Below are 25,041 nucleotides of genomic sequence, written 5' to 3'. Positions count from 1 at the left end.
TTTTCACGTACTGTACGTAGTAGTAATCCCCAAAACCTGTAAAAAGACTGCTCAGTCCTCTGTGTTTGAGCCTGTGAAAACACCAGTAGTGGAAAATAAGTAGACTGTATTTGTTCGAGCACCGTACTTCAGTACAGTTTTGAGGTACTTTTACGTATACTCCACAGACTTCCACTTTCCTCCATTCTACTCAAGGCTAGAGGCTCCAGGCTTCATCAGTCAGTACAAGCCTAACACACCTGACATCTCTGTCCGAGCTGTCGGCAGACAAGCTGCACTGTGGGAAATATAGGCTCCAGGATTGAACAAGGTAGGTGAATGCATGCATTAAAAAAAAAGATGCTTTTTTTTTTTAAACTGTCCATTGGGAGTCTGACAATGAGTGGCCTACTCTTTTAACTTATTTCCATTTTCTGCTATTTTATACTTCTACAACGGTACAGTCGAGGGGGAAATTTTGAACTCTACATTTATTCAACAGCTATAGTTACTACTAGTTACTTTGCTGATAAATATGTTATTGTACATAATAAACATATGATCACGTTATAATATATGATGCATTGTTATGTAGATTAAACTACCCATCGTACTTAACTAAAGTAGCTAAAAGTTCCACGTAGGCCTGGTACACCCTACTCAGACAATATAATCCATTAATAAAATACAGAGTATCTAGTAATGTAACTCTTAAAGAGCTTTTACTACTTCCTGTTACCTCAATAAAAATTTTAATGGAGGGCTTTACATGTAATGGAGTATTTTACAGCTTAAGACACTTTTACTTACTTGACTTAGTTACTTAAGTTCACAGAGCCTAGCATGCCTCATTCACTGTATGTCCTTTCCCCTCCATGCTGTAAAGAGTAAAAAGGGACACTGAAAGCGCTGCATTATAAAAATGGCACATTTATTGCTACAGAACAGTCATGAACATGAATGTCATTGAATCACTACAAGATGGGAACCAACAGGCAAAGAACGGCCAACTGTTGGGCTGGTACGAAGAAGAATAAAACCTTCAGCACAGAAATCAAAAAGAATCTCTTCCCCAACATCCCCACTGATCTGGAATAAAACCAAAGTGTAATAATAACAACTACAATCAACAATAACAGCAACCATAAGTACAATAATAATTATAGAACATAAAAAACAAAGTAAAGGCTACATTAACCAGAATTAATTAAGAGAATGTAATTGTAGAAAAGAAGAGTTGCACTGAAAAATACTTTAAAATAAAGATTCGAGGCACTCAGCCACAGACGGCAGTCAAGTTTAACTGCTGTGTTTTTGTCATGTTTCTTTATTTTTTCTGATATTTGTATTGTTATCTGTTGCCGGCTGGGGTGGGACGTCCCGCACTGTGGCCTCTAACCCTGACCCATCACACAGAAAACCCCACAGGCTGGTCTTCAGTAGCACAAGGTTCAAATAAAACATCTTTAAATATATTAAAATAAATTGACAAATTCTTTTCATCAGTGACTTTTGAATATTTCCAAAAACAAATTTACAAATTTGAATATTTTCTTGTGGTTATTCTGTTTTCATTCAGTAATCTGACTTTTATTTTTTTTTCACTTATTGTTTTCAGTGTTCTAGGTATAAAAGGATTGCCTCTGCAAAAAATAATAATTAATATTTGATTGATTTAGTTTTATTTTCTATTGCAAAAGAGCCATAGACAAAGGAAGCTTGAACAAAAAGACCAGGCACTGACAGCAGGGTGCTTTGTGTTTTTTTTTTCTTTTCTGTCTCTTCACTGAATTGCATCACAAGGAATAAAAAAAAGAAAAAGGCCACAGATCGTGTATTTTCACCCTGACATAATGAGAATAATACTGAAAAAAATGAGGCAAGTGTTTGAAAATGACAAACAATACTTACAGAGGGAACATGACTGAATAAGGAGATGATTCAGCTTCATCTCAGTCAGCTGTTTAGTTGTGCTTGTTCATACTGTTGCTGGAAACTGCATTTTAGTCCTTAAATGACTAAATCATATCCTAGTAAGAACCTCTGAATCGCCGCCCACATCACTAATCTGTTTAGTGATTCCAATAGGTCTGCTGTTTTCACTGATGGCTGTTTTAGCCAGCTGGAGACACAATTGACCAATCAGATCTTAATGCGCTGGATTAAAACTGTATACTTGTCCTTTGGCAACAAACGAGGACAAAATGGACACAGCTGTACAGGTTGTTGTAAGTCGACTTACAGAAATTTCAACTCTTAAATCAACACATTTCTGTGATCACTGTAAAAAGGGACTGTCCACTTGTAACAAACGAGTCCATAGGTCATCGACACAAGAATCTTATCATGACCCATAGTTATGTGTTATTATCAGGCAACCTCAAGCTGCCATAGTAATTATGAGGGGAGCAAGAAGTTAGAGGATGTTGTATAAAAAGCCCCAAAGTCTGCATTAGGAGGAGGTTGGGGTGGATGGATGGGTCGACAAAACAGAGAACTTTCACACCAAGTTTTACCGAGTCATCACTATTTGTCTTCGCCATGAAAGTTTCACAACCTTAACTGTGTGTTTGTTATTGTAACCATGACAATGAAGGTCCGATACACCTGCCTCTATAGGGGCACTGTTTCAGGAGATGCTCCTATGGGTCATATCCAAGGGTAGGAACAAACAACGTATATGGCTGTTTAGATTGGATGACTTGTGTGAAAAAGTCGAGCAACCTCTACCGCAGCCTCTGTGTTGACTGAAATGGCATGTCGGTCTGATTCTTAGGATTATCAACTAATCATTTTTTTCAGATCACTTCTGATTTATGGAGGACAGTAAAATGTCAAGGGTCATTAAGGATTACAGAATATTCTATCTGACAGCTAAAACCCAAAGTATATTCATATTGCAGTCAAAAATCAAACAAAAAGTGTTTAAACCAAGTGGTCCATAGTGAGAGTGTCAAGGGGACATGGACAAATCAGTCGAAGGTGATAGCTGAACACTAATTTGAGGAAATAGTACATCAGTATCTAGTAATTCCAGGGCACAAATTATTAATCTGGGGGAAATAGTTAAGCAATTTAGAGAGTCCAAAGTAATAAACTGGTACAAAAATTAAATCAAGACTGAATTAAGCCGGAGAACCCAAACCGTTAAGCAACTATGGACCAAGTTACATGTAATAAATTCAAATCTTTTAAAATATGTTGTACAATATCCATGCTCAGGTCCTCTTTAACAATCGGTTCACCCAAATTGCAAAAAAACACTTCTTACATAGACTTAGTGGCTTCTAGCCATGCACATAGTTAGGGTTTTGCGAGTTTTGGAGTTACCTTCCACCACCCAAGTACAATGGAAGGACTGGTTGTTGGCATCAGCTCTGAAACTGTACATGTATAGAAATAAAAATGTAAAAACTGAGACATGGTGGCTTTAGCCGTTCACGTTCGATGGTTGTAGCAGGGACTGCGTGCATCATCTCATATGTCTTACTCTCATAGCGCAATTTCTAGGTTTAAGCTTTGTCCTAACTCTACCGTTAACAAAATACAGCTGACTACAGGATGGATAGGTGAATAGCTTGCTAGTTGGCAAAATATAACATATATTCCAGACAGCTTTGGAGTTGTTAGAAGGTATATTATTTTTTCTCTTGATTTAGTAAGGCTAGTAGTTTCCCCCTGCTTTCAATCTCTGTGCTAAGCTTGGCTAAATACATCCTGGACCTGTCTCTGCACTGGACGCACAGAGGTAAAACTGATACCCATCTTCTGATCTGTCTCTGGATGAGAATGTATGTTAGGAATAACCAGTTGAAAACCATTTTACTGAAACGTTAAATGTCTAAAACTGAATAATTTACTGCTGCTAGTGTTGACTGTGGCTTTACTGAACACTGATAACACTGATATTACTTAGGACCCAAAAAGTAAGACTGTCTCAAAAATGATAAAATCTCTTGGATGTATGTTTCAGGTCACAGGCCCGTTCGTAATTTTAATTATTAATTGAATTTAGCTCAATTTATATACCTTTGTCAGCACAACTTAACAAAAACTTCAATACTAGTGTCGTTCAGTAAGTATAGGCCTAAAGACAACAGTAAATTACTTTAATCCAATTTAGAGTTTTCAAAAAGTAAGACATACACTTCATTATAAATAATTTGTACTGATTTATGAATATGAAACTGGAAAAATATTAATGTAATCAGAGAAATGCTCATCAAGAAAAGATAAAAAATACTGGCAGGAATTTTAAATCAGTTTTTCTTCTGGCAGTAGACATTTGTAAGAATGAACCTTTCTGATATATAGAGTTCAAAGACATGAAAACAGGGTCCTTTGATTGTTCATTTTGCCATTTTCTTTCGCAGGAATTATAGTAATGTTATGCAAAAGAAGTGGCACATCAACATTCATACTGATCATTTGTATAAAATGTTTTAAAATTCTTTTGTGTGGAAAATGCAAATTAAATTTAGTATTATATACACCAAAATGTACCAAATTTCAGATTTGTTGTGCTACTGATGTTGGGTAGTGCTCATCTCTGGTGTATACCCAAATGTACTTGTTCATTTAAATGGGGTTAGTTATCATGAGAAAAGGGAGAAATGCTTCCTGTTTCTAACATTGCTCGAAAAACAAAGGACAGAAGTGGCCATTTTGAATTCAACTCATTATTGCAGTAAAACTGGTACAGAGTAACAGATTACAAAGCTCATGGCACAGTCACTGAAAAAGAGAAATGAGGTGTGTATGTACAACAAGGAGGGAAAAGAAAAAAAGTTAACATTTTGGCTAATAGAAACATCAGGGGTAACATAAAAATGAAGATACTGTAATTCGGGAGATGACTTGATTATACAACAAAGAGAAAATATGAAATGAAGCATTGTAAAAATAACATTACTTTAAAAATACATTTAGCACTTACACCGACAGATTCGATCCTAGTGTTTAACCTAGGTCCAATTCAAAGCAGCTTTTCTTTTTGACAAAAAGCTCAATTTTAATGGCAAACACTAAAAAGAAATGACTGAAACTGCCTTGCACATGATCTGATATCTTTTTGGGGAAATAGCTGATAAGATTGTTTGCTGAAGACCTGCTTTTTTATATTAGCAACAGTCCAATCCTTTACAAAATTACCATATATTAATCTTGAGTTAGGTGGTGAGGCTCTATCATTTAATCAACATTTACAAGCCATTTTGAAGGAAATAAATGCACAGGAGTCAGAGCCAGCCCGAAGCCATTGGGGGGTGGGAAAGTGAATTGAACATGTGAGCAATCTGTGGGAACCTCAGTTCAGTTTTTGTCAAACCTTAGGAAGTGTATCTTAGAGTTCTGGTATCCTATTGTTTTTGATTAATATTAAATTTGCATGTTACGTAGGGAAACATTTTACAGAATAGTTTTTTCTATTAGGTTTTAAAGTTGTTTTTTTTTCTCTAAATGAGTTTATTAAACCAAAAGAAATCCTTCACACAGCCCCAAAAATGGCTTGTGCCAGCTCTGATAGGAGTGATTCTTGGTGCAAGAAAAGACAATAATTTGACTTACACCTCAGATGGTCGGCATCAAAACCACATATAGTACTGAGCACCGCTGACCGAAACTAAAAGTTGGCACCTGGCTACTGTAACTGGACGAATACAACCTCACTAAAACAAGTTCATCATCATCGCCTCTCACTGGCACGCCCTCACCCCACACAAAGCCCACAGAAAATGTTTTATGACTATTTACACATTTCTCTGCAAAAAATACAATTAAAAATGGTAATGTCATGAGGCATGGATAATTAAACAAATATCATATTTCTTTCATGAGTTATGATTCCTCCCTTAAACCCTCAAAAATGTTCCCCACAGATATAAACAAAAGTTAAAAAAAAAAAAAAAAAAAAAAGATTTCAGAACTTTTGACCTCACTACATTTTCAATGTGACACATTTTTTCAACACACACTGAATTTTACTTTTTCATCTTTTAACAAAAAAACCAATACAACATATTTCTAAAACACAAAATAACAACAGTCTACATGTAAAAATATAACTTTTACATACACAATTTCAAAATAATGGTAAAGTTTGCCATTTTGTTGCATACAATTTACAAATGTCTGTGTGTGGTTGCCTTGGATAGATAGCAGTGAATGGAGCTGATGGAACTCCAGTCCCATTTTGTCCTGCGCAGGGTGCCGTACTAGTCAGGGTGTTGTCATGGCAACAACAGCGAACACAACAAAGTCAGTTGAAAATTTAAAACACTGAGGGGCCTCGCCAACTTCTGCCAGTTCAGTCTTTGAGAAAATAATTCCTCCCCAAGCAAACACTCCTTTGCAACAGAAAATAAAAAAATAACAGAAAAGGGCACCCTCCTTATATATTGTATATATTTTTGTACATTTATATATAGATTGATTTATTCAAATAGATTCTTTTCCAGTTTCCGTGCCTTCCTGTTGATTGGGTAGGATTTTAACCGCGTCAAAATGACCACCGACAGAGAACAATGCTGTCAGATAGAGAATTGTTTTGTTTTTTTGTTTTGTTTTTTTTTTTTTTTTTTTACATTTTCTGTAATAGACATGTAAACCAGAACAGACAAAGAAAAAGTAATAAGAGAAAAGATTCTTCTTAAAAAACAGAGAGAGAGAGAGAAAAAAAGAAAATCTGTTTTACAACATACAACCACACACTTTGTACTGAAGACTACATTGGCTTATGGACAAGCCGATCAAATATTGATAAAAAGCTGATAAGCTATAATACAAGAAGAGACGCGTTGTTCACCACGGAAACAGGGCTGGGGCTTGGAACAGGAAAGTGAGGTTTGGGGGGTTATGAAGGACTTGGGGGGGAAGGGGAGGACTGGGACGGGGGCTCGTCTTGCTAAATCAAGCGTCTGTCCCATTGGCTTAAAGCCAGAACACGCTGTCTACTTACATATAAGCGTACAGTACATTAAATACAGTTTTGTTTTTTTTTTATCCAAAAAATACTTTTTTTTCCTTTTTTAGCTTTTTTTAAATTCCCAGGTCTGTTAAAAAACCTGACTGCATAGAACCTAACGACTAAGAACAGGTTTCCCTAAGCTTGCATCCTATTAAAAGACCAGGTAAATGTCCTCCTCTGGTAATTCGAATGATATGAACTCTAAAAAGGCACATTGGTAGAAGTGTGAATGTTCAAATTGCATCTGTGGGACCGCTTAGGTGGGGCAAGAGGCCTGGGAGAGGGGCTAGGACACTCGTTCAGGGCTAATAAGGCTAGGGTCAGCAGAGAAGACAGTACTGGGACTGGGGATTAAACACAGGCCTGGACTGCAAAAGGTTTAAATCGTGGTGAGGGCGTAAAGGGGCTTTCAGATTGACACCAGAAAACAACGGACACTGTTGGAGATATTTCAACCAACCTTAAAGTTTTCTTCCTGACCTATCTAGTGCTGATTAATTTATCCCTGTTTCCACCTGGTTGAGCTCATGACTAACCTGTACCTCAGAAATCATGACGATCATAGAACATCTACCCAAGGGTAAGTTTTAAGTACAAGAGGCAACACTGATCTGGTTTCAGTTGACTCAAATAAACATATTTGTAACAAACGTTCTGAATTTGCATGCATCTTGCATGCATTAAACCAAGCTAATCAAAATGACGGGTCCCAAGAAATGCCTGCCTACTTCCAGCATCTCTAGTTGCTGAGCTCATACCAGACTCAGGATGAATGACACAGTGGAATACTCTGGTTTGATTCTGGGGACCAACACTTGCCCAAAGCAGCAGAGGGTTGCTAGCTGTGGCTGATCAGTCAAAGTCTGAAACCTTAAAACCTTTTCTAATCTGGCTGTCATATATGAGCAAGAGTCTGCTGACATTTGGCCTGTTTCATACAGGAACACCAATTATTCTTTCACTCAGCTGAAAGCCTGACTCAGCTAGCTATCCAAAAAATGCACTGGCATAGGCAACATTTTTTTGCTACCATTCCTCCCAGCTCCTTTAAGCAACTGATGTGTAGTTTTCCTGTACCAACAAGTCCAAATAGTACTCTTCTCTAAACAGAATCCTGTTGGAACTGCAGGATTCCTGATCAGATTTGAGTGTCTGCAATGCAATGGATTAGACCACTACAACACCATCATGCAAAAGACTGCAAGGATTGAAATGCAACTTGAAGCAGTTAAATGAGACTTTGCTAATGGTCGCAGCAACAGACGCCTCAACAATGACATAGACTCATCTGTTTTTTTGCCAAACAGCAAGTGTCAATCAGAAAGCCCCTCCAAGGTTGGTACTTCGGGCAGGGGCGAAGTCTGAAGTTGGGGTTAGAGGTTTAGGGTTATGATTTGACAGACACTAAACCAGGAAATGAGGGTGTCTAATGATCCACTACAGGAATGCTTTAACTACTGCTGCTTGGCCCCAGAGGAAAATTATACACCCCTAACCCCAATGATTGTTTCTTTGCTTCCCCTGCAGCGTCATCAACATTTAAACCTCTGGATTCTCTGTTTTTGTTTCTCTCCCTCAAGCTCAAATTCCTTGGAATGATGGCCCAACTCAATCCTGCTTTCCCCTTCCATGACTCCCACGCCTCCCATAATTCAGGCCTTCATGACATCGGGAGCACTCGATTCAAGTAGAGAGATTGTGAATTTGGGAATGTGCTAAACATGGAATAGAATTCACTTCAGTGCTCAGTCCAGCCCTCTTACCTCTCATCCACCCATCCATCTATCTGTCTTTTCTTTCACCTGTCCATCCTCTCAACCATCTGCCCAGTAATCCTTTAAATTCAGGAACAGTTTGAAGACCAGTCTCAAACTCTGCCTGTTCTCCCAATGCTGTTGAATATCAGGCGAAGAACTTTGATTCGGGAAAACAGATGTCAAGAAAAGTAGAAGTACACTTTTGCATTACAGCATGATTCTTGCTCCCTGTCTTTCTCCTCTTATTCATCTACCTTCAATAATTTAAACTCTCTGGAGTCACTCACTGATTGACTGATTAATTGATTGAATGATTGATTCTGTTTGTACTCTCTTCCTCCCAGTAGAAACACACGGGCCACTTGGGAACAACTGTTGAGGGTTTTTGTATTTGTGTTCATACTAAAAACTTACAAGTTCATACAATTTTGCAGTCTGAAGAAAGTCAACGTGGCTATTAGCATGAAACACTAATAAAAATACATAAACATAAATGTTTATATTTGTTTAAACACTTACAAACTAAATGTTTACGAGGGAATGCATCAGAATGGGAGGAACGTGTTGCCACTTTTTCTTGTTTAGCCCCGCTTATTTCTAGCCATCTATGATAGTCAAATAGCATTTGTGAACTTTGTTTTTGTTCAGATCACTCAGCAGTTCAAGCATTTCAAAAAAGCAGTAGGGTCACACAGATTTTGCTTCCTAATCTCTTCTTCATTTTCATTTATACTTGAAGATGTGTGGTTTATAAGGGGATGTGTGAGTTCTCAGCCTGCTTCTGTGATACTTAATGGAAATTTCTTCTTCTTTTTTAGTTTTGTTTGCTTTGCTTCTCCGTGTGTATCTATCTGACTGGTTTGCATCCAACAGGAAATCAGGCACAGCTTCGTCCACAGTGTGGCGTTAGATTGCCATTCAGTCAGAGATGCTCTGGGGCTGCGTTCAACAACAGCTGCGCAATTTGCTTTAAAAAAAATCTCTTTAAACACTTTGTGATATGTTTTGTTCCATTCTGAACAACCCTCTCCAACCCCTAGCCTCCTCACTGCCCGCATCCAGTTGCACTTTTTTAAACAAGTTTTTTGTTATTTTTCCTTTTCTCATATATATATATATATACTATATATATTCATATATAGAACCCTTTTGTTCTTTAAAACTGGGAATGCTGATAAAGCAAGTATTACAAGAAGAATTTCTTGGATGATGTGATTCCAAAGACTTCTGTCCATTGCTGTCACTTCGTTTGAAAAGCTCCCACAAACTGTCACTTTGTAGCAGCCATGTTACAGTGGCCGTTTTAACGTCTCCACAAAGTAGCATCCAGTTTACTTCGGCTGGAGTTGCAAAGTGACGAAAGCGAATAATGTGACTCTGCAGTTTGTGTTCTCGACAGAAGAAGGAGACAAAGGCGAAGAGGAGGATCAGAGATGACAGACGAGAGGAGAAAAAGAGGCTGATCTGATTGGTCAGGCTGAAGCAAGAACGGGTTTGATCGATTGCTGGGTTGTCATGGAAACGCCGTCAGAGGAAGTGGTCACTCATCATCTTGATGAACTCTGGCACCTTAGACCTGGAGGGACAAAGAAAGCAATAAAAGAAGGGAGGATTAGTCATGAAAAAAATACACCGCACACACAAACATGCACATGGAAAAAACGTGTTTACTTTAACTCTAACTCTAAAGCCATACTATTGGCCCCTAGTGGTTGTAGGTTTTATTAAACCCCACAATAACAATAGGACTAAAAATATGAAGTTTGTCCTGTCATAAGCCAAAAAGGAGCAGCGCCAAATACAGAAATCTTCTGGGGAAGATTCTTTGCTCCAAGGCTACATCTTATTGGGATATTTGGTATTTCTGTTGTACAAGTGGACATTTTGTGCTGATGGTTACACCAGAGGAAAGGTCAAGAACCACCAAATAATCAGGATTCATCCTTTGGTGACCATGGATTTCCACAGCAAATTTCATAATTTTCTGGTCAGTAGTTCTTGAGATAATTTTCTTCGCGCCATTCTTGGTCTGACTAGTGATAGATCGATCGTTTCGTAAATCTGTCCTCGTTGGTGCATTCAAACACCATCCAGAATAATTTGGAGAGTCCATGACAATAATTGTTCGGTCAAGTTAAGCATCGGATTGAGACCTTTTTCAGCAACAGATGCATATACTTTGGGAATTGGAGCATTTCCGACTTCTTGCATTATCTATGACTATAATGTAAAACATATAAAACAAGTTTCCTACATGTTGACAGAAGTTATTTTCCTAGAAATGAACTGAAATCAATGGCTGACTGGGAATAACGCTGTCAATCGAAACACCGATTTATGATTTGGAAAATGATAGTCAGGAATGTATTGATGATTTCCCTTACGAAAACACTGCACCATCTTTTGGGATGATTTATATTTTTGGAAAAATTTTAGAAAAGAAAAGTAGCTTCACTACATTCACAGACAAATCTTTAGGTACCTATGGCACCCAGCTACGCTAAACGCAGAATGAGGAAGCTTCCTCGCAGCACAGATTTTGGTACTTTTGGTCTGTGTGCTTGTACAGTACGGTTAATGTGTTGAGAAATAATCTGAAATGACCTGAAACTTGCACAAACCTCCAGTGTATAAATAAAGACGAGACAAACTACTCTATTTCTTTCACTGTAAAGCTGTTCCAGTTAAGAAACCACGTTTGGTTTTGTCTTAGGTCACTCCTGCTCCTTATAAAGGACCTTTTGATACCTCAAGACTACGGAACATTAGAAAACAAGCTCAATTTCACATTTAACTCGATACACACGTCACATGCAAACACAAATACAATTTCACTGTTAAGAGAAAGCAAAGTTGTAGAGCCAAGAACACAAACGACACATTTTCAGTCAAACGCAGTGACAAACACAGGTACACATTACACACATTAAAATCACACTTACTGCCAATCTGTTGTTAAAATGTACCCAGACCAGACAGAAACTAACTCTTGTTCTGGCTTCTGTTTTTAGCCAGCCCTCAGCTCTGCCAGACTTTAACTGTCAGGAACTGAACAACGTTTCTCTACAAATTAATTCATTGAATCAGGGAAATCTTATCTAAATGACATTTTATCTAGATGTTGTTTGTGTAAGTTTTAACCCCTTTTTTGGCATTAGAGTGACAGCAGCTGCAATGACAACACAACTGGATGTTTTTGTTTACTTGGCATTATTTTCATCAGGATACCATCAAAACAATAAAATGTAAATCTACTAGTCTAATCAGTGAGAGAAGCACTGAAGTCAAGTTTAGAATGATGATCTTTTAACAGATCTGTTTAAAACAGATTTATTTATTATCTGTATGGCTGGATCTTTTACCAATAAAATTCCCCCAAAATTTAAGTTTCTCATAAAATGAATTAAATCAAATCAGAGCTCTCTCTTTTTCGATGCAATACTTAATTATGAGCATATCTTCTTTTTTTTAACCTTTATTTCTCCAGGGAAGTTTAGCTGGGAGCAGTGCGCTGTTTTGCGCTTTTATTTTGAAGCTTGGACACCAAACAGGAAGTGTTTTTTTCAACCGATATTTTCCTGGCCGGCTTAGTGCAGCGGTGCCCAATTAAATTGATTAATTTATATTTTGGTCTTGTTATAAAAACTGAATGAGATTTCAAATGGTATCTTTCCAGTTGTATTGTCTTTTTGACTACTATAATTCTGTTCTGCAGGAAGCAAATGGTTAAAAAGTACACAAACACCACATTAATGGATATAAGACAACTGATGGACAACTGATAACCTATCCATCCTTTGAGATAACTTCTGACTCTGAAAACAGGGTCAAGTTATCCATTGGAAGCCAAAATGTAACAATATCAAAATGATATATATACTAGTAACCTCAACCTATTTTCATGGGAGGTATGTTTTGTTTGCCTGTGATTTCCGGTTTCACGGTAAGTGATGGGATTTATAAAATGTTTCAAGTTTCTGTACTGGTTTTTGAATTATGGTTCTTTGGTTTGAGTTAAAGGTACAACAGCAGATTAGTTTATAAGTGAAATCTTCTGACCATTCAGGGGGGGAGGAGATGTTGCTGCGTTTTACATTTGTCCCATGGGGTTTGACCCATCGCCCATGGCGGCGGCGGCATGGTGCGCGGCAGCCAGCGAGAGGGGAGTCCCGTCTGACGTCACAGTCACCTTCTCCTCCTCGCGGCGCTTCAGACAGGCTGCCTTGGGGTTCAGGTTCCGCTCTGGGAGAAGAAAGAAATGGAAGGAGATTGTCCTGATGTGTCCTGACTGTATTTTTTGTCTTTTTCTCTTTCTTTCCATAGAGGTATTTCTTACAGCTGGACCACTAACTCAGCTGTGAGGCTGAAGTCAAAAAGCCAAAAACATCAGCCTGGTTCAACACAATCAACAGGTGCCACTGCTGCCCTCTCCTGGAGCTGCTGGAGCACTACATGCGCTGGCAGTCTAATTTAACCTCTTGAACCCAGATTTTTTGACCTTACATTTTGTTAAAGCATCTTTATAGTTTGAAAAAGGGAGCATTTCTCACACTTTATGACATTACTGTTCTGGCTTTTCATTGGAGCTATATGACATCTCCATAGACTGAAATATTCAAAATCCAGACTCCATGTTTTCAATAGTTGCATCATTCCATCAAATGGATTTATTCAAGATATGTTATGCGTCATTGTGGACATATTTCCTCAAAATGGCAGAGAGAGCTGGTTCTTTGTAACTTTCAAAACCTCCACTAGAATTTAAAAAAAAGTTCTGTGAGTTTCAACAAAGCCTAGCTGTTCAGAATGAGTTTGTAAAGATGAAGCAGAATTTAAAAACATACATTGTAAATTATTGCTAAAACATATCAGCCCAACAGAAAACAGCAGCTAGAATACTGGTCTGGATAACTGGTCTGGTTATCTTATTTGCGATGGCATCTGATTGAACCTTAAAGGATGATACATGGTCGAAAGCAAAAATTATACTTATCTGTGTAAACCATTTGTAAGGCTGTTTGAAACTGACCTCTGACTTGTTGCTCCAAACTGAGGATGACGGCCACAGCCTGGTGCAGGATCAGCAACTTGGTCTGGGGTTTGTCGCTCTTCAGGTGCAGCTGGACCATTCTGCCCAGCTCCTTGAACGCCTCATTAATGTCGCGGACGCGCAGGCGCTCCCGTGCGTTGTTGGCCATCCTCCGTTCCCTCTCTCTCTCCATCTTCTGCTCCGGAGACAGGTCCTCGTCGTCATTGTTGCTACGGTGACCAATGATGAGGACAAGGAGGAGAAAGAGGAGATAACACAGGGGATGAGGATAGGACAAGAGGAGGAAGGGAGGGATTTGAGGATGAAAGCTCCGTTTATATTTCTTTGCAGAGTCTGATATTAATATAAACCTGCAGCAGATGCTCTATGATTGTACAACTCGCTGACTTTTACGAGATGATTCATCAAGTGACATAAATTACTAGGTCTAGAGCTTGCATTCCGGGTATATTAAGGGCTAATCTGACACGTTTCATGTTAACATGATAATATCTTAAACTATCAATTAGAAATAGGGCATAGACAGCGTTTCACAAAGAATATAATGGTTTCCCTTAGGAAAGCAAGATTAAATTGTCAACTTTTTAAAGGGAGTTTGGTGACATTCTCTGTATATAACAAAGGAGTGAATCAGAGTTTACTACAGTCACCAAAGTTTAAGAGATGTAAACATTAATTTAAATGTAATAACTGGACCCTGTGTCCCTTCATCTCTGATATTAGCTGAAATCATTAAGCTAAAATGCTTGAAAACAGAAGTTCAATTTTTTCAGAGTTAAGAATGTTTTCACAAGCATAGCTGAAGGGTACTTCATAACTCTCTTAGCAGGTAAGACATCCGCTTTCCACCTGCTTCAGCCGTCTTTCAGATGGCTTATTTTGTCATTCAAAACAGCCATGGCTGTGTCAGGCATCATGTGTTCCCAACTTTTACTCGATTTTTTACTCATGTTTAAAAGACTCGCCTCCGATGTACACTGGTTACACTCCTATAACATTGCCTATGCTAGCAGTGGCTATGGTAACCGCTAGCTGCTAGCCTCAAGCAGAGATCAGCAGCGGGCTGCAGAGGTTTGCTAAGCGCCTCATCCCCAGATTTTTTTTTCATTTTCAAGCTGGAGTCTTCAGACCCAACTGATGCCCGCTCACGTGACATCACAAAGCTCACTCTAAAAGCTTTCTACAACTATTTGCACATAGGCAGTAGGTAGACGTTAAGAGAAAATGCAAAAAATGTCAATAAGAAGAGCAAAGGCAAAATGAACAACAGATAACCAGCTGCCAACATGTTTGCTGGTTCACATCATGATACATTCCCAAACCCTGAACCACAGCAGGGGGCAACATTTTCACCTATGTTTCTTACCTCTCATCAAAACCGTTTGCATCATCATCATCATCATCATCATAATCATCATCATCATCATCATCATCATCATCATCATCATCATCATCATGGCCGCCACCATTATGTACAATCTCTGGGTTTGGGGTCCAAATGTTTCTGATTTCAGTTGTCCTCCAGGTGAAAATTGAAACCTGATAAACTGTTTGTTTATCGTTGGAGGGATGAAGGCTGCTCGGTTGCATACAGGATGGGAAATCAACACTGAGATCAAAACCAACACTTTTGATGTTTCTGTTATTTCAAATTTAAAGATGACTTCCTGTAAGCCCTTATGAAATGTGAGATTACTTCCTTTTGGTCATTTGAAACATACCAAAAAAAACATTTTTGCAGGCTTATTGTTTCTCGCCAACAGCAGGAAAAATCCTTTTCAGTGTTTCTGTTGGTGTTTATTTCCCAGTCCTGAATGTGAAGCAGCACTTCTTTGAAAATATTGACTGTGGGGTCTACTCTCTTGTGTGAGAAACAGTTAAAACCAAGCTCAAGGCCATGGAGAGACTGACAGGATCAACCAGGACCTCCATGTCCGCCAGGAACCTCTCTTCCTCTCTCAACAGCGCTGCCTTCGATTAAGAAAGATCAACAGCAGCCATGTTAAAAAAAAGAGAGATGCCTGGTGGACACAGATATTTAATGTACAAGAAGTCTCTGTATTAACTGATTTATTTAGCTGCTTCTCATCACACCTGGTCACTTCATCAAAGTCCAGAAGCTGGTTCCCAAAACACTCATTCCTTCCTTGTGTCCTTTCTCTCCAACAATGACAAAACACTTTTTTGTGGCTTCTACCCAGTGGTGGAGGAAGTATTTGTATAATTTAATTAAGTCAAAGTAACAATACCAAAATCAAAAACACTCCATTACAAGTAAAGGTCCTGCAGCTTGATTGAGTAAGTTTTCATGGTAATTTCTCGAAACAAATTATTAAATGTTTTGTCTTATGATTCTTGCTCTATCACATGAAGATGCTAGATGGCCACATTTTCATTTCTGCCCTGTGACTGAGAAAAAAATAAGACATCTGGAGCTATCTACTGGAGAGGTATTGTTTTTCATTGACATGAGGAACAAGGAAGGTCTCTGAGCCAAGATGTGTTTTGGGAAGATGCGTCCCAGCCCAGCTGAGGGTTTTGATGAAAGCGAACATCTTAGAGGTGGGCGGGGTTACCTAGATCTTGACCTCTCTATAGCTTTGAGCTCCTTGCTGTCGGCATCCTCCTTCTTGGGGTCCAGGGACTTTGTGTCCTGCAGGAGGTTCTCGTCCCCCTCGTCCTCAGACTTGATCTCTGAGCTGACTGAGGAGGTGCTCTGGCCCTGAAGGCCTCCGGACAGAGCTGCAGGTTGAGAAAGGAGTGGAGGGCTTAGAAGGTGCACATAAATAAATGCAATATATGACCACTTGTTGTCATGTGAGCAAAGTTCCACACCTGGGTCATGTGATGACACCTGAGCCAGCTGCACTGGCTGAATGAAGACTGTGAAATGTGGTATTTTAACCCCATCTCACAGAAAGCAAGTAGATGGTATTTTGTTACAAATACACACGTCAGTTTTATTTAGCTACCCTCCATCCCGTCATGTAAAAATTGCAGCCTTGCGATCATGGATGCAGACTTGTGACAGAAGGTGTTGCTGATTTGAAACCCAGACAGGACAGTGAAAGAGAAATAGACATGTAATTTTATTTAATGAATTGTTATTTGCTAATTTTAATTCTCATTGACTGTTAGTCTTCCTGAGGTTTCTTCATTTTTTTCTTGTTTTTTGAGAGAGTTTTTACTTATCTGAAGTGAGGTTCTAAAGCCATCGCTATACTTCATCGGAACTGTTTTGCGACTTTCAGAAACTGATATTCACACCCACTTCACGAAGCGACTTGGCCCACTGTGCAGAGGTGAGAAAGCAGCAAGGGTTTCAACTTTCTCTGTTAGTCTATACATTCTGTCACTTTTTGTGTGAACAACAGAGTGCAACACTATGAGTGCCTTCCAGGAGAGCCTGTCTGAAAATCTGGGGTGGGGGTGGGGTGGGTGGGGGGGGGTGTATGCTGTGCAGATTTTAAAGGCCTTTGAGGCAAAAATCGTCATCAAAATGACTTAATTTGACTTGAAGTAATCCGCCCTGCCTGAGAATGTCCTCAAAATGACAGACCTTTCTCCGTGGTAAGGGCACAAATAGTGTGTTCATGCTTTGGATGTTTAATGTTCCAACCTAAGGGAAAAATTAGCAAGCATCCTGAAGCTGACACCTCAGAACAACCGATTTTTAAGTTTTCCTGTTAAGCAAAAAATGCGTAAGAAGCATGATGTTTTAACCCTGTTGTGGTGAATAAATGGAGCAACAAAGAGTTTCCCATCCCATCCGATGCCACAAGTCAATGTAAGTTTCTTTCAACCATTACCACAGTCCTTCCTTACCTTAGGAGCTTTAATTGCCTACACTTAACCAACCTTTACCATACAGTAGCAGAGGAAAATCAGAAAACACACATATGAGTTGGTTTTTTTTTTGGAACCAAATGACAAGTGATCTATTCTGTCATTTCCCTTTGAGGACTTGTTTGGATAATTACAGCAGAGGAGTCCCCGAACAAGATAACTTTGAGAAAAACTGAGGCTTTCACTTCCATGACTGAACGTACAAAGTAAACTGACAATGAAATGGGATAGTGGTAGATGTGTGGGCTGGAATTTCTTACTAAATTCACACTTCTGGTTTCATTTAAAAGGGGCAGGTACAGAAATGATGAAAGAAAATGTACCTTATTCAGTTGGTTAAATGAAATGTGGACATTATGCTTCATTCACGTCGTATGTTACAAATGATAATTAATTATGAGCAGCTGGGTGGAAACACAGTAGTTGTAAATCAGACTCAGATATTTTGTGAATTTCTGACAGCAGCATCTCCCACTCTGTTTAAGGAACCACAGACATTTAAGCAAACTGGTGGCAAAGATGTGGCTGCAAAGTCATCACTGTCAGTTACTTCTAAATAAAATCCATTAATAAAACTACTACACTCTATTCAACTAATTAAAATTAAGCAAACACTTTTTGGTATGTTTTTGCTTTTACTTGTACCAAATAACCCCCCCAGCAAATTCAGGCTAGTAATCCTGAAATAGAAATTGAACTCTCCAAAGTCAGAATATGTTATTTCCTATTCTGCCGACAGAGTGTCAACACGGCTAATTCTCAAGTCGACCTTCAAGATGGCGGGATGGGAAAGTTGTGGTGCAAATGTAAAGCCTGTGTATCCTCTGTCTGCCCCTCTCCTCGGCTGAACAGTGCAGTCTTTATTTGACGTCTGTTTGGATCCGTCACTGGGACGCTGCCAACATCTCAGTCAACAAACACACACACACACGCGCGCGCACACACACATCTGTCGGCCATTTTGGATCTCCGTTTGTCTGAGTGGAGGCATTTTGTGTGCAGCTTTGAGTGACGGCATGTGTTTGGTTTGCGCATATTTGTGTGTGTGTGTGTGTGTGTGTGTGTGCATCTCTCTCCGTACAATCGCTGTTTGTTTGTGCATAAATAGCTCCATTTAAATAGACTTGTGAAAAGTGACTTTGTGCTTCTGAATGTCTGAGTGAAACCAGGCAGACGCAAACTGAGACTGGAGGAGACGGAACACAAAATTTGAGTTTTAATTAATTGCAGCTTTCCCAGTACCTTCTCTTGACCGTCTCTTGCTCACATTCCTCCCTCAGTTTCTAAACATCCCCCACGGTACTTCCTTGTTTTCTCCGTAGGTGTCCTAGTGCCAGACTACATACAACTCTAAGCATGTTTTAAGTCAGAAATGTGTTCACATTGGAAAAGGGATAAAATTAAGTAGACCCAGGGAGGTCAGTATGCAGCCTGAATCGGCTTGCTTTGCATGTACTGTCAGTGATCTAATGTCCCACAATGCAATGCACAAAGGCAATGGGGGAGTTGCTCAAATCTGCAAGCCATTAAAGGCCCTGAAACATTTTTCTCTCAATCAGATCTAATTTTAGTTTATTTAGCTATAGCTAATTATTATCTTATTGTTTCCAATATTATGTTGTTGCTGTCATCATTATCATTATGGTGACTATAAGGGGTTATTTTTAATATTGTCCTGTTGTTTTTTTTTTGGTTTGTTTTTGTTTACTTTTTAGTAGTCTTTAGTATTTTAGTATTCTTTATGTTACCCTTGGTCTCTGTAAATGCTATGCTTATTGTTACGGTAAATTATCAGGTAAAAATAGAATTACTTCCTGATCATTAAAAAAAGGAAACAGTTTTGGTTACTACATGAGAGATTTTGGTCAGTGTTGTTTTCTCTGTGCTCTTACGACTGGCTTGAAGTGGGCGAGGCTCAGTTGGAAAAAGGTGACGGACTTCTGTGCACCAATCAGGATTTAGCAACAAGGGATTCAGAATTGGATGACAGTTGGAGGGTTGTTTGGTCACTGTCAATCAAATCTGACCAAAACCACACCCACACAGTCTTGGTGAAGCAGATTAGCTGAGTTTTTAAGTATTAAACCCGATTAATAATGCCTAAAGATGTGTTTTGACTCATTTATGCAGTCATGATTATTTCATATTATGGAGAACAAAAAAAATTGAAACCAAATTTTCAGGGGCTCAAAAACATCTTGCGTGTGTGGAACAGGAAGGCTGCATAAAAACACAAAAGTATAAATCTTTTGGAATTTTTCTTTCCCCATTTGTTAAATATTATTTGGCTTTGGCTTTTCCAAAGTTTGCTTTGCCAAACATTTAAGAATGTTAATTTCTTGTATACTCACTAAAAAGAACTATATATTATGACAATTCAATTCAGCAGCCCAGGATCCTAGGAATTACATTCATATTGGACTATTCCAAACCAGCACGATGTTTAGTACTTTGTACAATTTGTGTCAACCAACCCTTTAATTTTGTGTATAATAACATATACTTTTCAGTGTATATACTATTAAAATCATCCCCCAGAGATAAAATCTGTTAGACATAGAGAGTATAAATGATATAAATGTAATAGAAATCTAAACATATTATACTATCAAAATAATACAAATGTTTACTGTTCATAATTGCTTTAAAATTGAGAGAGCTTAGGAAACCATAGCTCTGCCAATGCATTAGCTTTTGCTGCCAACAACATTTCAATATCCTTTATTTACAGCCTCCACACACCCTAAAATACGTTTGTGAGTGTGAGTTATGAGGAACAACTTCTTCTGGCTGAGTGTGTGTGTGTGTGTGTGTGTGTGTGTGTGTGTGTGTGTGTGTGTGTGTGTGTGCGTGTGTGTGTGTGTTTCTTTCTCTCTCACCTCATTACACACTTGGCTGTAGTTGCTGCTGGCTGAACTTTGCTGCCAGCAGACTCATTTTCAGCCTTTAAAAATGCGATCAGGGCTAATTTGCTCCACAGCGCGCTCATATACACTTCTGCTCCTCCATATCCATATCACATATTCTGTATGTTTATTTACCCTCCTCGTGAAGTTTTTAATCGCTCGGGCGGTGAAGTCGAGGCATGCCAGCTGAGATCTGACTCTACGTGATTCTCAACTTTCTGATCTTCATTATGGGATAGTTTCCTCATCTTCAACTGTTTTTATTTAATATTTTTTTTTGCTGCCTTTTTGTTTCTCTTTTTTTCCCTTCTCTGTTCTCTTTGTTTTGTATCTTCTTCATTTCCCCCCCTCTTCTTTTTATCTTGTCTTTCCTCTGCATCTTGTGTGTCATCTGTAACTTATCTGACTTCATGTCTCTCTACATTGTTTTTTTCTTCCTTATCCTCTTCATTACTGCCTTTCCAACGCATCTTCCTTTTTCTATTTCTGATCTTTTTCTACTTCTGTCTCTTCCCTTTTTTGATGTATTTTCCATCTGCTCTTGTTTTGTTCATCTTTTTCTTCATTCTTTGTCATCTTTCTTTTTCTCGTTCTTCCCTTTCAGATATGTCCTTTTTGAGATCAATGTTGTTTTCCCCTCTGCCCTATTTTACTGTCTTTTCTGTCCTCTTCATACCTTCTTCTTTCTTTCCTATGCTCTTTTTTGTCCTCATTCTCTCTCTTGCTATTAAATAATAATAATAATAATAATAATAATAACGTGGGATAGAAATGCTTTTTTTCAATTCGTGTGAGTGTGTGCACCAAAGGGATGCGTGTGCCTTCATGGAAACACACACACCCAGATTCGAATACAGTTTGTCCATCATTGACTCTTTGTCTGTGTCTCGCTTTCTGTGGTCCCTAAAAAAAATTCTGGTACAAAGCAAAGACACACTCACGACTGCAGGTACTTCTTGTTGTCTGCATACGTTTGAATTGAAGTAACTAACAAAATCGGAAGAAACATTCCTTGCAGAATACGCCTCCTGATTTTTTTTGCCGTACATTTTGGGGTTTGGGAACACCGTCAGATGCTCAGTGTATTTTTGTAAGTGGTGTTTGTCAGAGCATGCCGTGACATACCGCGGTAGGGGTCGGGCTGGCTGAGGTCTGGCGAGGTGGCTGACTGAACTGGCAGCTGAGGCACTGGCACCTGACCCGCCATTGAGTGTCCGCCGCGCAAACCGCCCACGCCACCACCGTCTTCTCTGTGAGAGCCCACCTGGAAAACAGAGGGGAGAGACGCACAGATGTGAGATAGACTGTCATGTGAACATACAGCTGCTCTGATTCTGTCTGCGGTTGATATTGTAGAACACAACACTGACTTCAATTTTAAGTTGGTTGTCTATTATTATACTGTATTTATTATTTTTGCCGGTGTTCAATTTTAGTTTCTTTTTATATCAGAGCTCATAAAATATGACATTTTGACTATTTTGTCATTTCACTGACGACCGGTTCTTACTGAAGACATAAATCTTTAAAAATGACTCCCAAATATATAGTTTCATTTTTATAAAGGCTCAGTAATTTCCGAAAACAGCTGGACATGGTAGTTTTTTATCCAGCGCTACTCAAACAGCAGGAATTGGTGCATTGGTTGGGGACTATTTTAAGCGGCGGACTAATCCACCTTTGGTGCTTTAGTAGGATCTACAGCAGTGGGTGTACAGTGGACGTGGGATTGATTCAAAATCAACTTCAGTGTGTGTTCATGGTAATGAAGGAACATGTGTGGCTCACTGATGTTTTTAATAGTTTCCAGTGCCAACTGCCAAGCACCTTTTTAATTTGGATTTACAGAACATCTATGCTATTATCAGTGGTTACTTTGCTTTTGAATCATGTAGCTCCTTGAGGGAAGCTACACGTATGAACATGCATTTTGTTACATATTATATATGTGTATATATTATATAATATGTTTAATATCTTTTTTTTGTTGTGATTTAACCTGTTTAGACTTTTCTTCTAAGATTTTTACATTTTATTGTCTGTGTCTGCATTGGGCAAACAAAATTTGTAAAGCCCTCCGAGAAAAAAATGTGATTTTGTGCTATATACTGTAAATATATAATTAACTTGACTCGGCTCACATACTTCCCTTGGCAGTGGCATGTTTCATAAATTATTTTATTGATCCTGTAATTACTCAAAGTATTTAAACGATTAATTGTTTATTTATGTATCTCGGTTTTGTTTTGTGAAATATTGTGTGAATGATTTATTGTTAATACTGTGCTGTATTTTTTTCCAGATCATCGACAGTTTTTAGCCAACAGAGTATTATATGACTAGAACCAAGTATCACCAAATTTATTTTGTGCAACTGAGAGGATGAAAAATCAACATTCAGCACGACAGAATAACTGCACACATGAGATCATTAAAATAAAAAAAATATAACACTGTAAAAATGTCTGTGTGATATGATGTTTTCTTTCTTTCTTAATTTTTTCTTTCTTTCTTTCTTTCTTTTTCCTCCAGATGTTGTAGTTTTGTCGTTGGCCTGTTGAGGGCATCCTCTACCTTTCAAAGCTACTAAAGATCTCCATCTCTCTCTGTCTTTCTCACTCTCTTTCTCTCTCTCTCTCTCTCTCTCTCTCTCTCACACACACACACACACACACACACACACACACACACACACACACACACACACACAAGCGCGCGCTCACATATACACTATTCCTTGAGATGTTTTTATTTTCTCCATTTTGTCCTATACAGTTGAGCTCAGGTAGGTAAACTGCTCCGCTCCTCCCGACTCCCAGTGCTTGTGTGTGTGTGAGTGTGTTGATCTGTGCGTTTCTCAGTCCAAGTTCATATCTGCATGTCTGACATGTATATTTACTGTTGTTTTTTTTTTTTTTTAACTTGTATGTCACCTTGTTCTTCATGTGCGTTTCAATGAATACTTTAGGGTCCTTGTCTATGTGTTTGTGTGTGTGCTTGGCTGAATCCTATCCATCTGTCTGCCACACACACAAACACATACACACACACACGCACGCACGCACGCACGCACACACACATATGCACGCACACACACACAAACACACACACACACACACACACACACACACACACGAAAGCACAACAACTGACAATTATCTTAATGCCCATATGTTTAATTGTGGGATTTCTAATTCCCAGAGCACCGAGCAGCTTCCAGCAGGGACTCACTGTTTTGGCATGAGATGGGCTCGCTTAATGTGTGTGTGCTTGCGTGTTTGTGTGTGTGTGTGTGTGTGTGTCTTTGTGTGTGTGTGATGCCAGCTCTCTTATTGCATCCTCTGGTTCAGAAGAGCCTCTCTCTCACCCTCCTTTTCCTGAGCTTTGTTTTACTGTGAACATCCCAGCGGGACATTTGCCTGATATTAATAATGATAGATATTTAGATGTCCACACTGTAAACAGTGATGTGGTATATAAATACTGTGTAAAAGTCCTGAACAATAGTAAGCTGAATGGCAGTGGGACACAGTGTGGTGGGTCTTTAATAGCGTGATAATCAGAGTGAATTGCCATTTCAATTCAATTCATTATTCAGCCTGACATCGTGCCCATGTTCACTGTTTTCTGTTTGGGAGGAGGGTTATTTTGCTCTGACCAATTAACAGCCAGTGACGTATCCATTCAGCTGATGTCATTCAGTTGAAGCTGTGGTGGTGGTTACTAGGAGAGCATAACTCACTGTTTGTCACATCGCTCAAAAAACTTTGTCGATTTAACAGTTTTCATTTCTGTAAATTGACTTACAGCCACTTGTTCCATATAATCTACTCTACGTTTCTGGCTCTGGCACAGCAAGATGATGTTCTTCAAAGAGCACTCCACCGATTTAGCTTTGTATTTCTATAAGATTGTTCGAGTAACAATGGACAGTATAAAAAAACATTAAAATGATTGCAGAACCACAGGTCATGCGGATTTGTTATGCTAGTATTGGCTAACATAGCCTCAAGCCTCTAGCCTCAGGCAGAGATGAGCAGTGGGCTACAGAGGTCTGGTAAGATCACATCTTTCCAACTCCAAACTTCCAAACCTCAATTTTTATTTTTCAAACTTTTGGTCTTCAGACCCAACCGACTCTGACTCAAGTGACATCACTTAAGGCAATGTATCAGATTTCACACAGCTCCCTCTGGAGACACAAAAGGCTTTATACTACTTTTTCACATATGCAGTCCTACTCCCCAACACCTGGAAACAGACTTATGTGTGAAATCAGTGGTTCCCACCTACAAAGCTACCAATTGGCTCGATTGGTTTTTCCAGCTGGGGGAGAGAACAACTATTTAGCCCAAGCCCATCTGAATAAAACTACCTGGCCCCACGTTTTTTTTCAGTTAGTTTAAAGTAATTTAATTATGCACAACTTTGTTTAGGATTTTCCACCATATTTGTAGCACAGTTTAAACAAAAAAGGTATTTAAACAACAAAACAGGGCAACAAGATCAGCTAGTATAGAACCTGCCTTAGTTGTTATG

At 38.8% G+C, this 25,041-nt stretch overlaps 1 protein-coding gene across 6 annotated transcripts in view; it reads right to left on the bottom strand.

Moving 5' to 3' along the window:
- Positions 1 to 6,606: 6,606 nt before the first annotated feature.
- Positions 6,607 to 25,041, bottom strand: part of LOC120806285 (transcription factor 4-like) — a 241,426-nt gene continuing 222,991 nt past the window's right edge. For 5 of the 6 annotated variants that reach the window (XM_040157263.1, XM_040157264.1, XM_040157265.1 and 2 more), the window contains 5 exons: positions 21,628 to 21,766; positions 16,339 to 16,492; positions 13,730 to 13,959; positions 12,795 to 12,942; positions 6,607 to 10,276 (listed from right to left, as the gene is read on the bottom strand). In XM_040157263.1, coding sequence (XP_040013197.1) covers positions 10,228 to 10,276; positions 12,795 to 12,942; positions 13,730 to 13,959; positions 16,339 to 16,492; positions 21,628 to 21,766 — 720 coding nt within the window. In that variant the 3' untranslated portion in view covers positions 6,607 to 10,227. Of the gene's footprint in view, positions 10,277 to 12,759; positions 12,943 to 13,729; positions 13,960 to 16,338; positions 16,493 to 21,627; positions 21,767 to 25,041 lie in introns of all 6 variants that reach the window. The other variant, XM_040157267.1, reaches the window with a different exon arrangement.

Source organism: Xiphias gladius, chromosome 20 (genome assembly GCF_016859285.1).
Source record: "Xiphias gladius isolate SHS-SW01 ecotype Sanya breed wild chromosome 20, ASM1685928v1, whole genome shotgun sequence".
Classification (NCBI taxonomy): Eukaryota; Metazoa; Chordata; class Actinopteri; order Istiophoriformes; family Xiphiidae; genus Xiphias; species Xiphias gladius.
The sequence above is the reverse complement of the archived record's forward strand: the minus strand, read 5'-3'. Positions and strand labels throughout refer to the sequence as shown.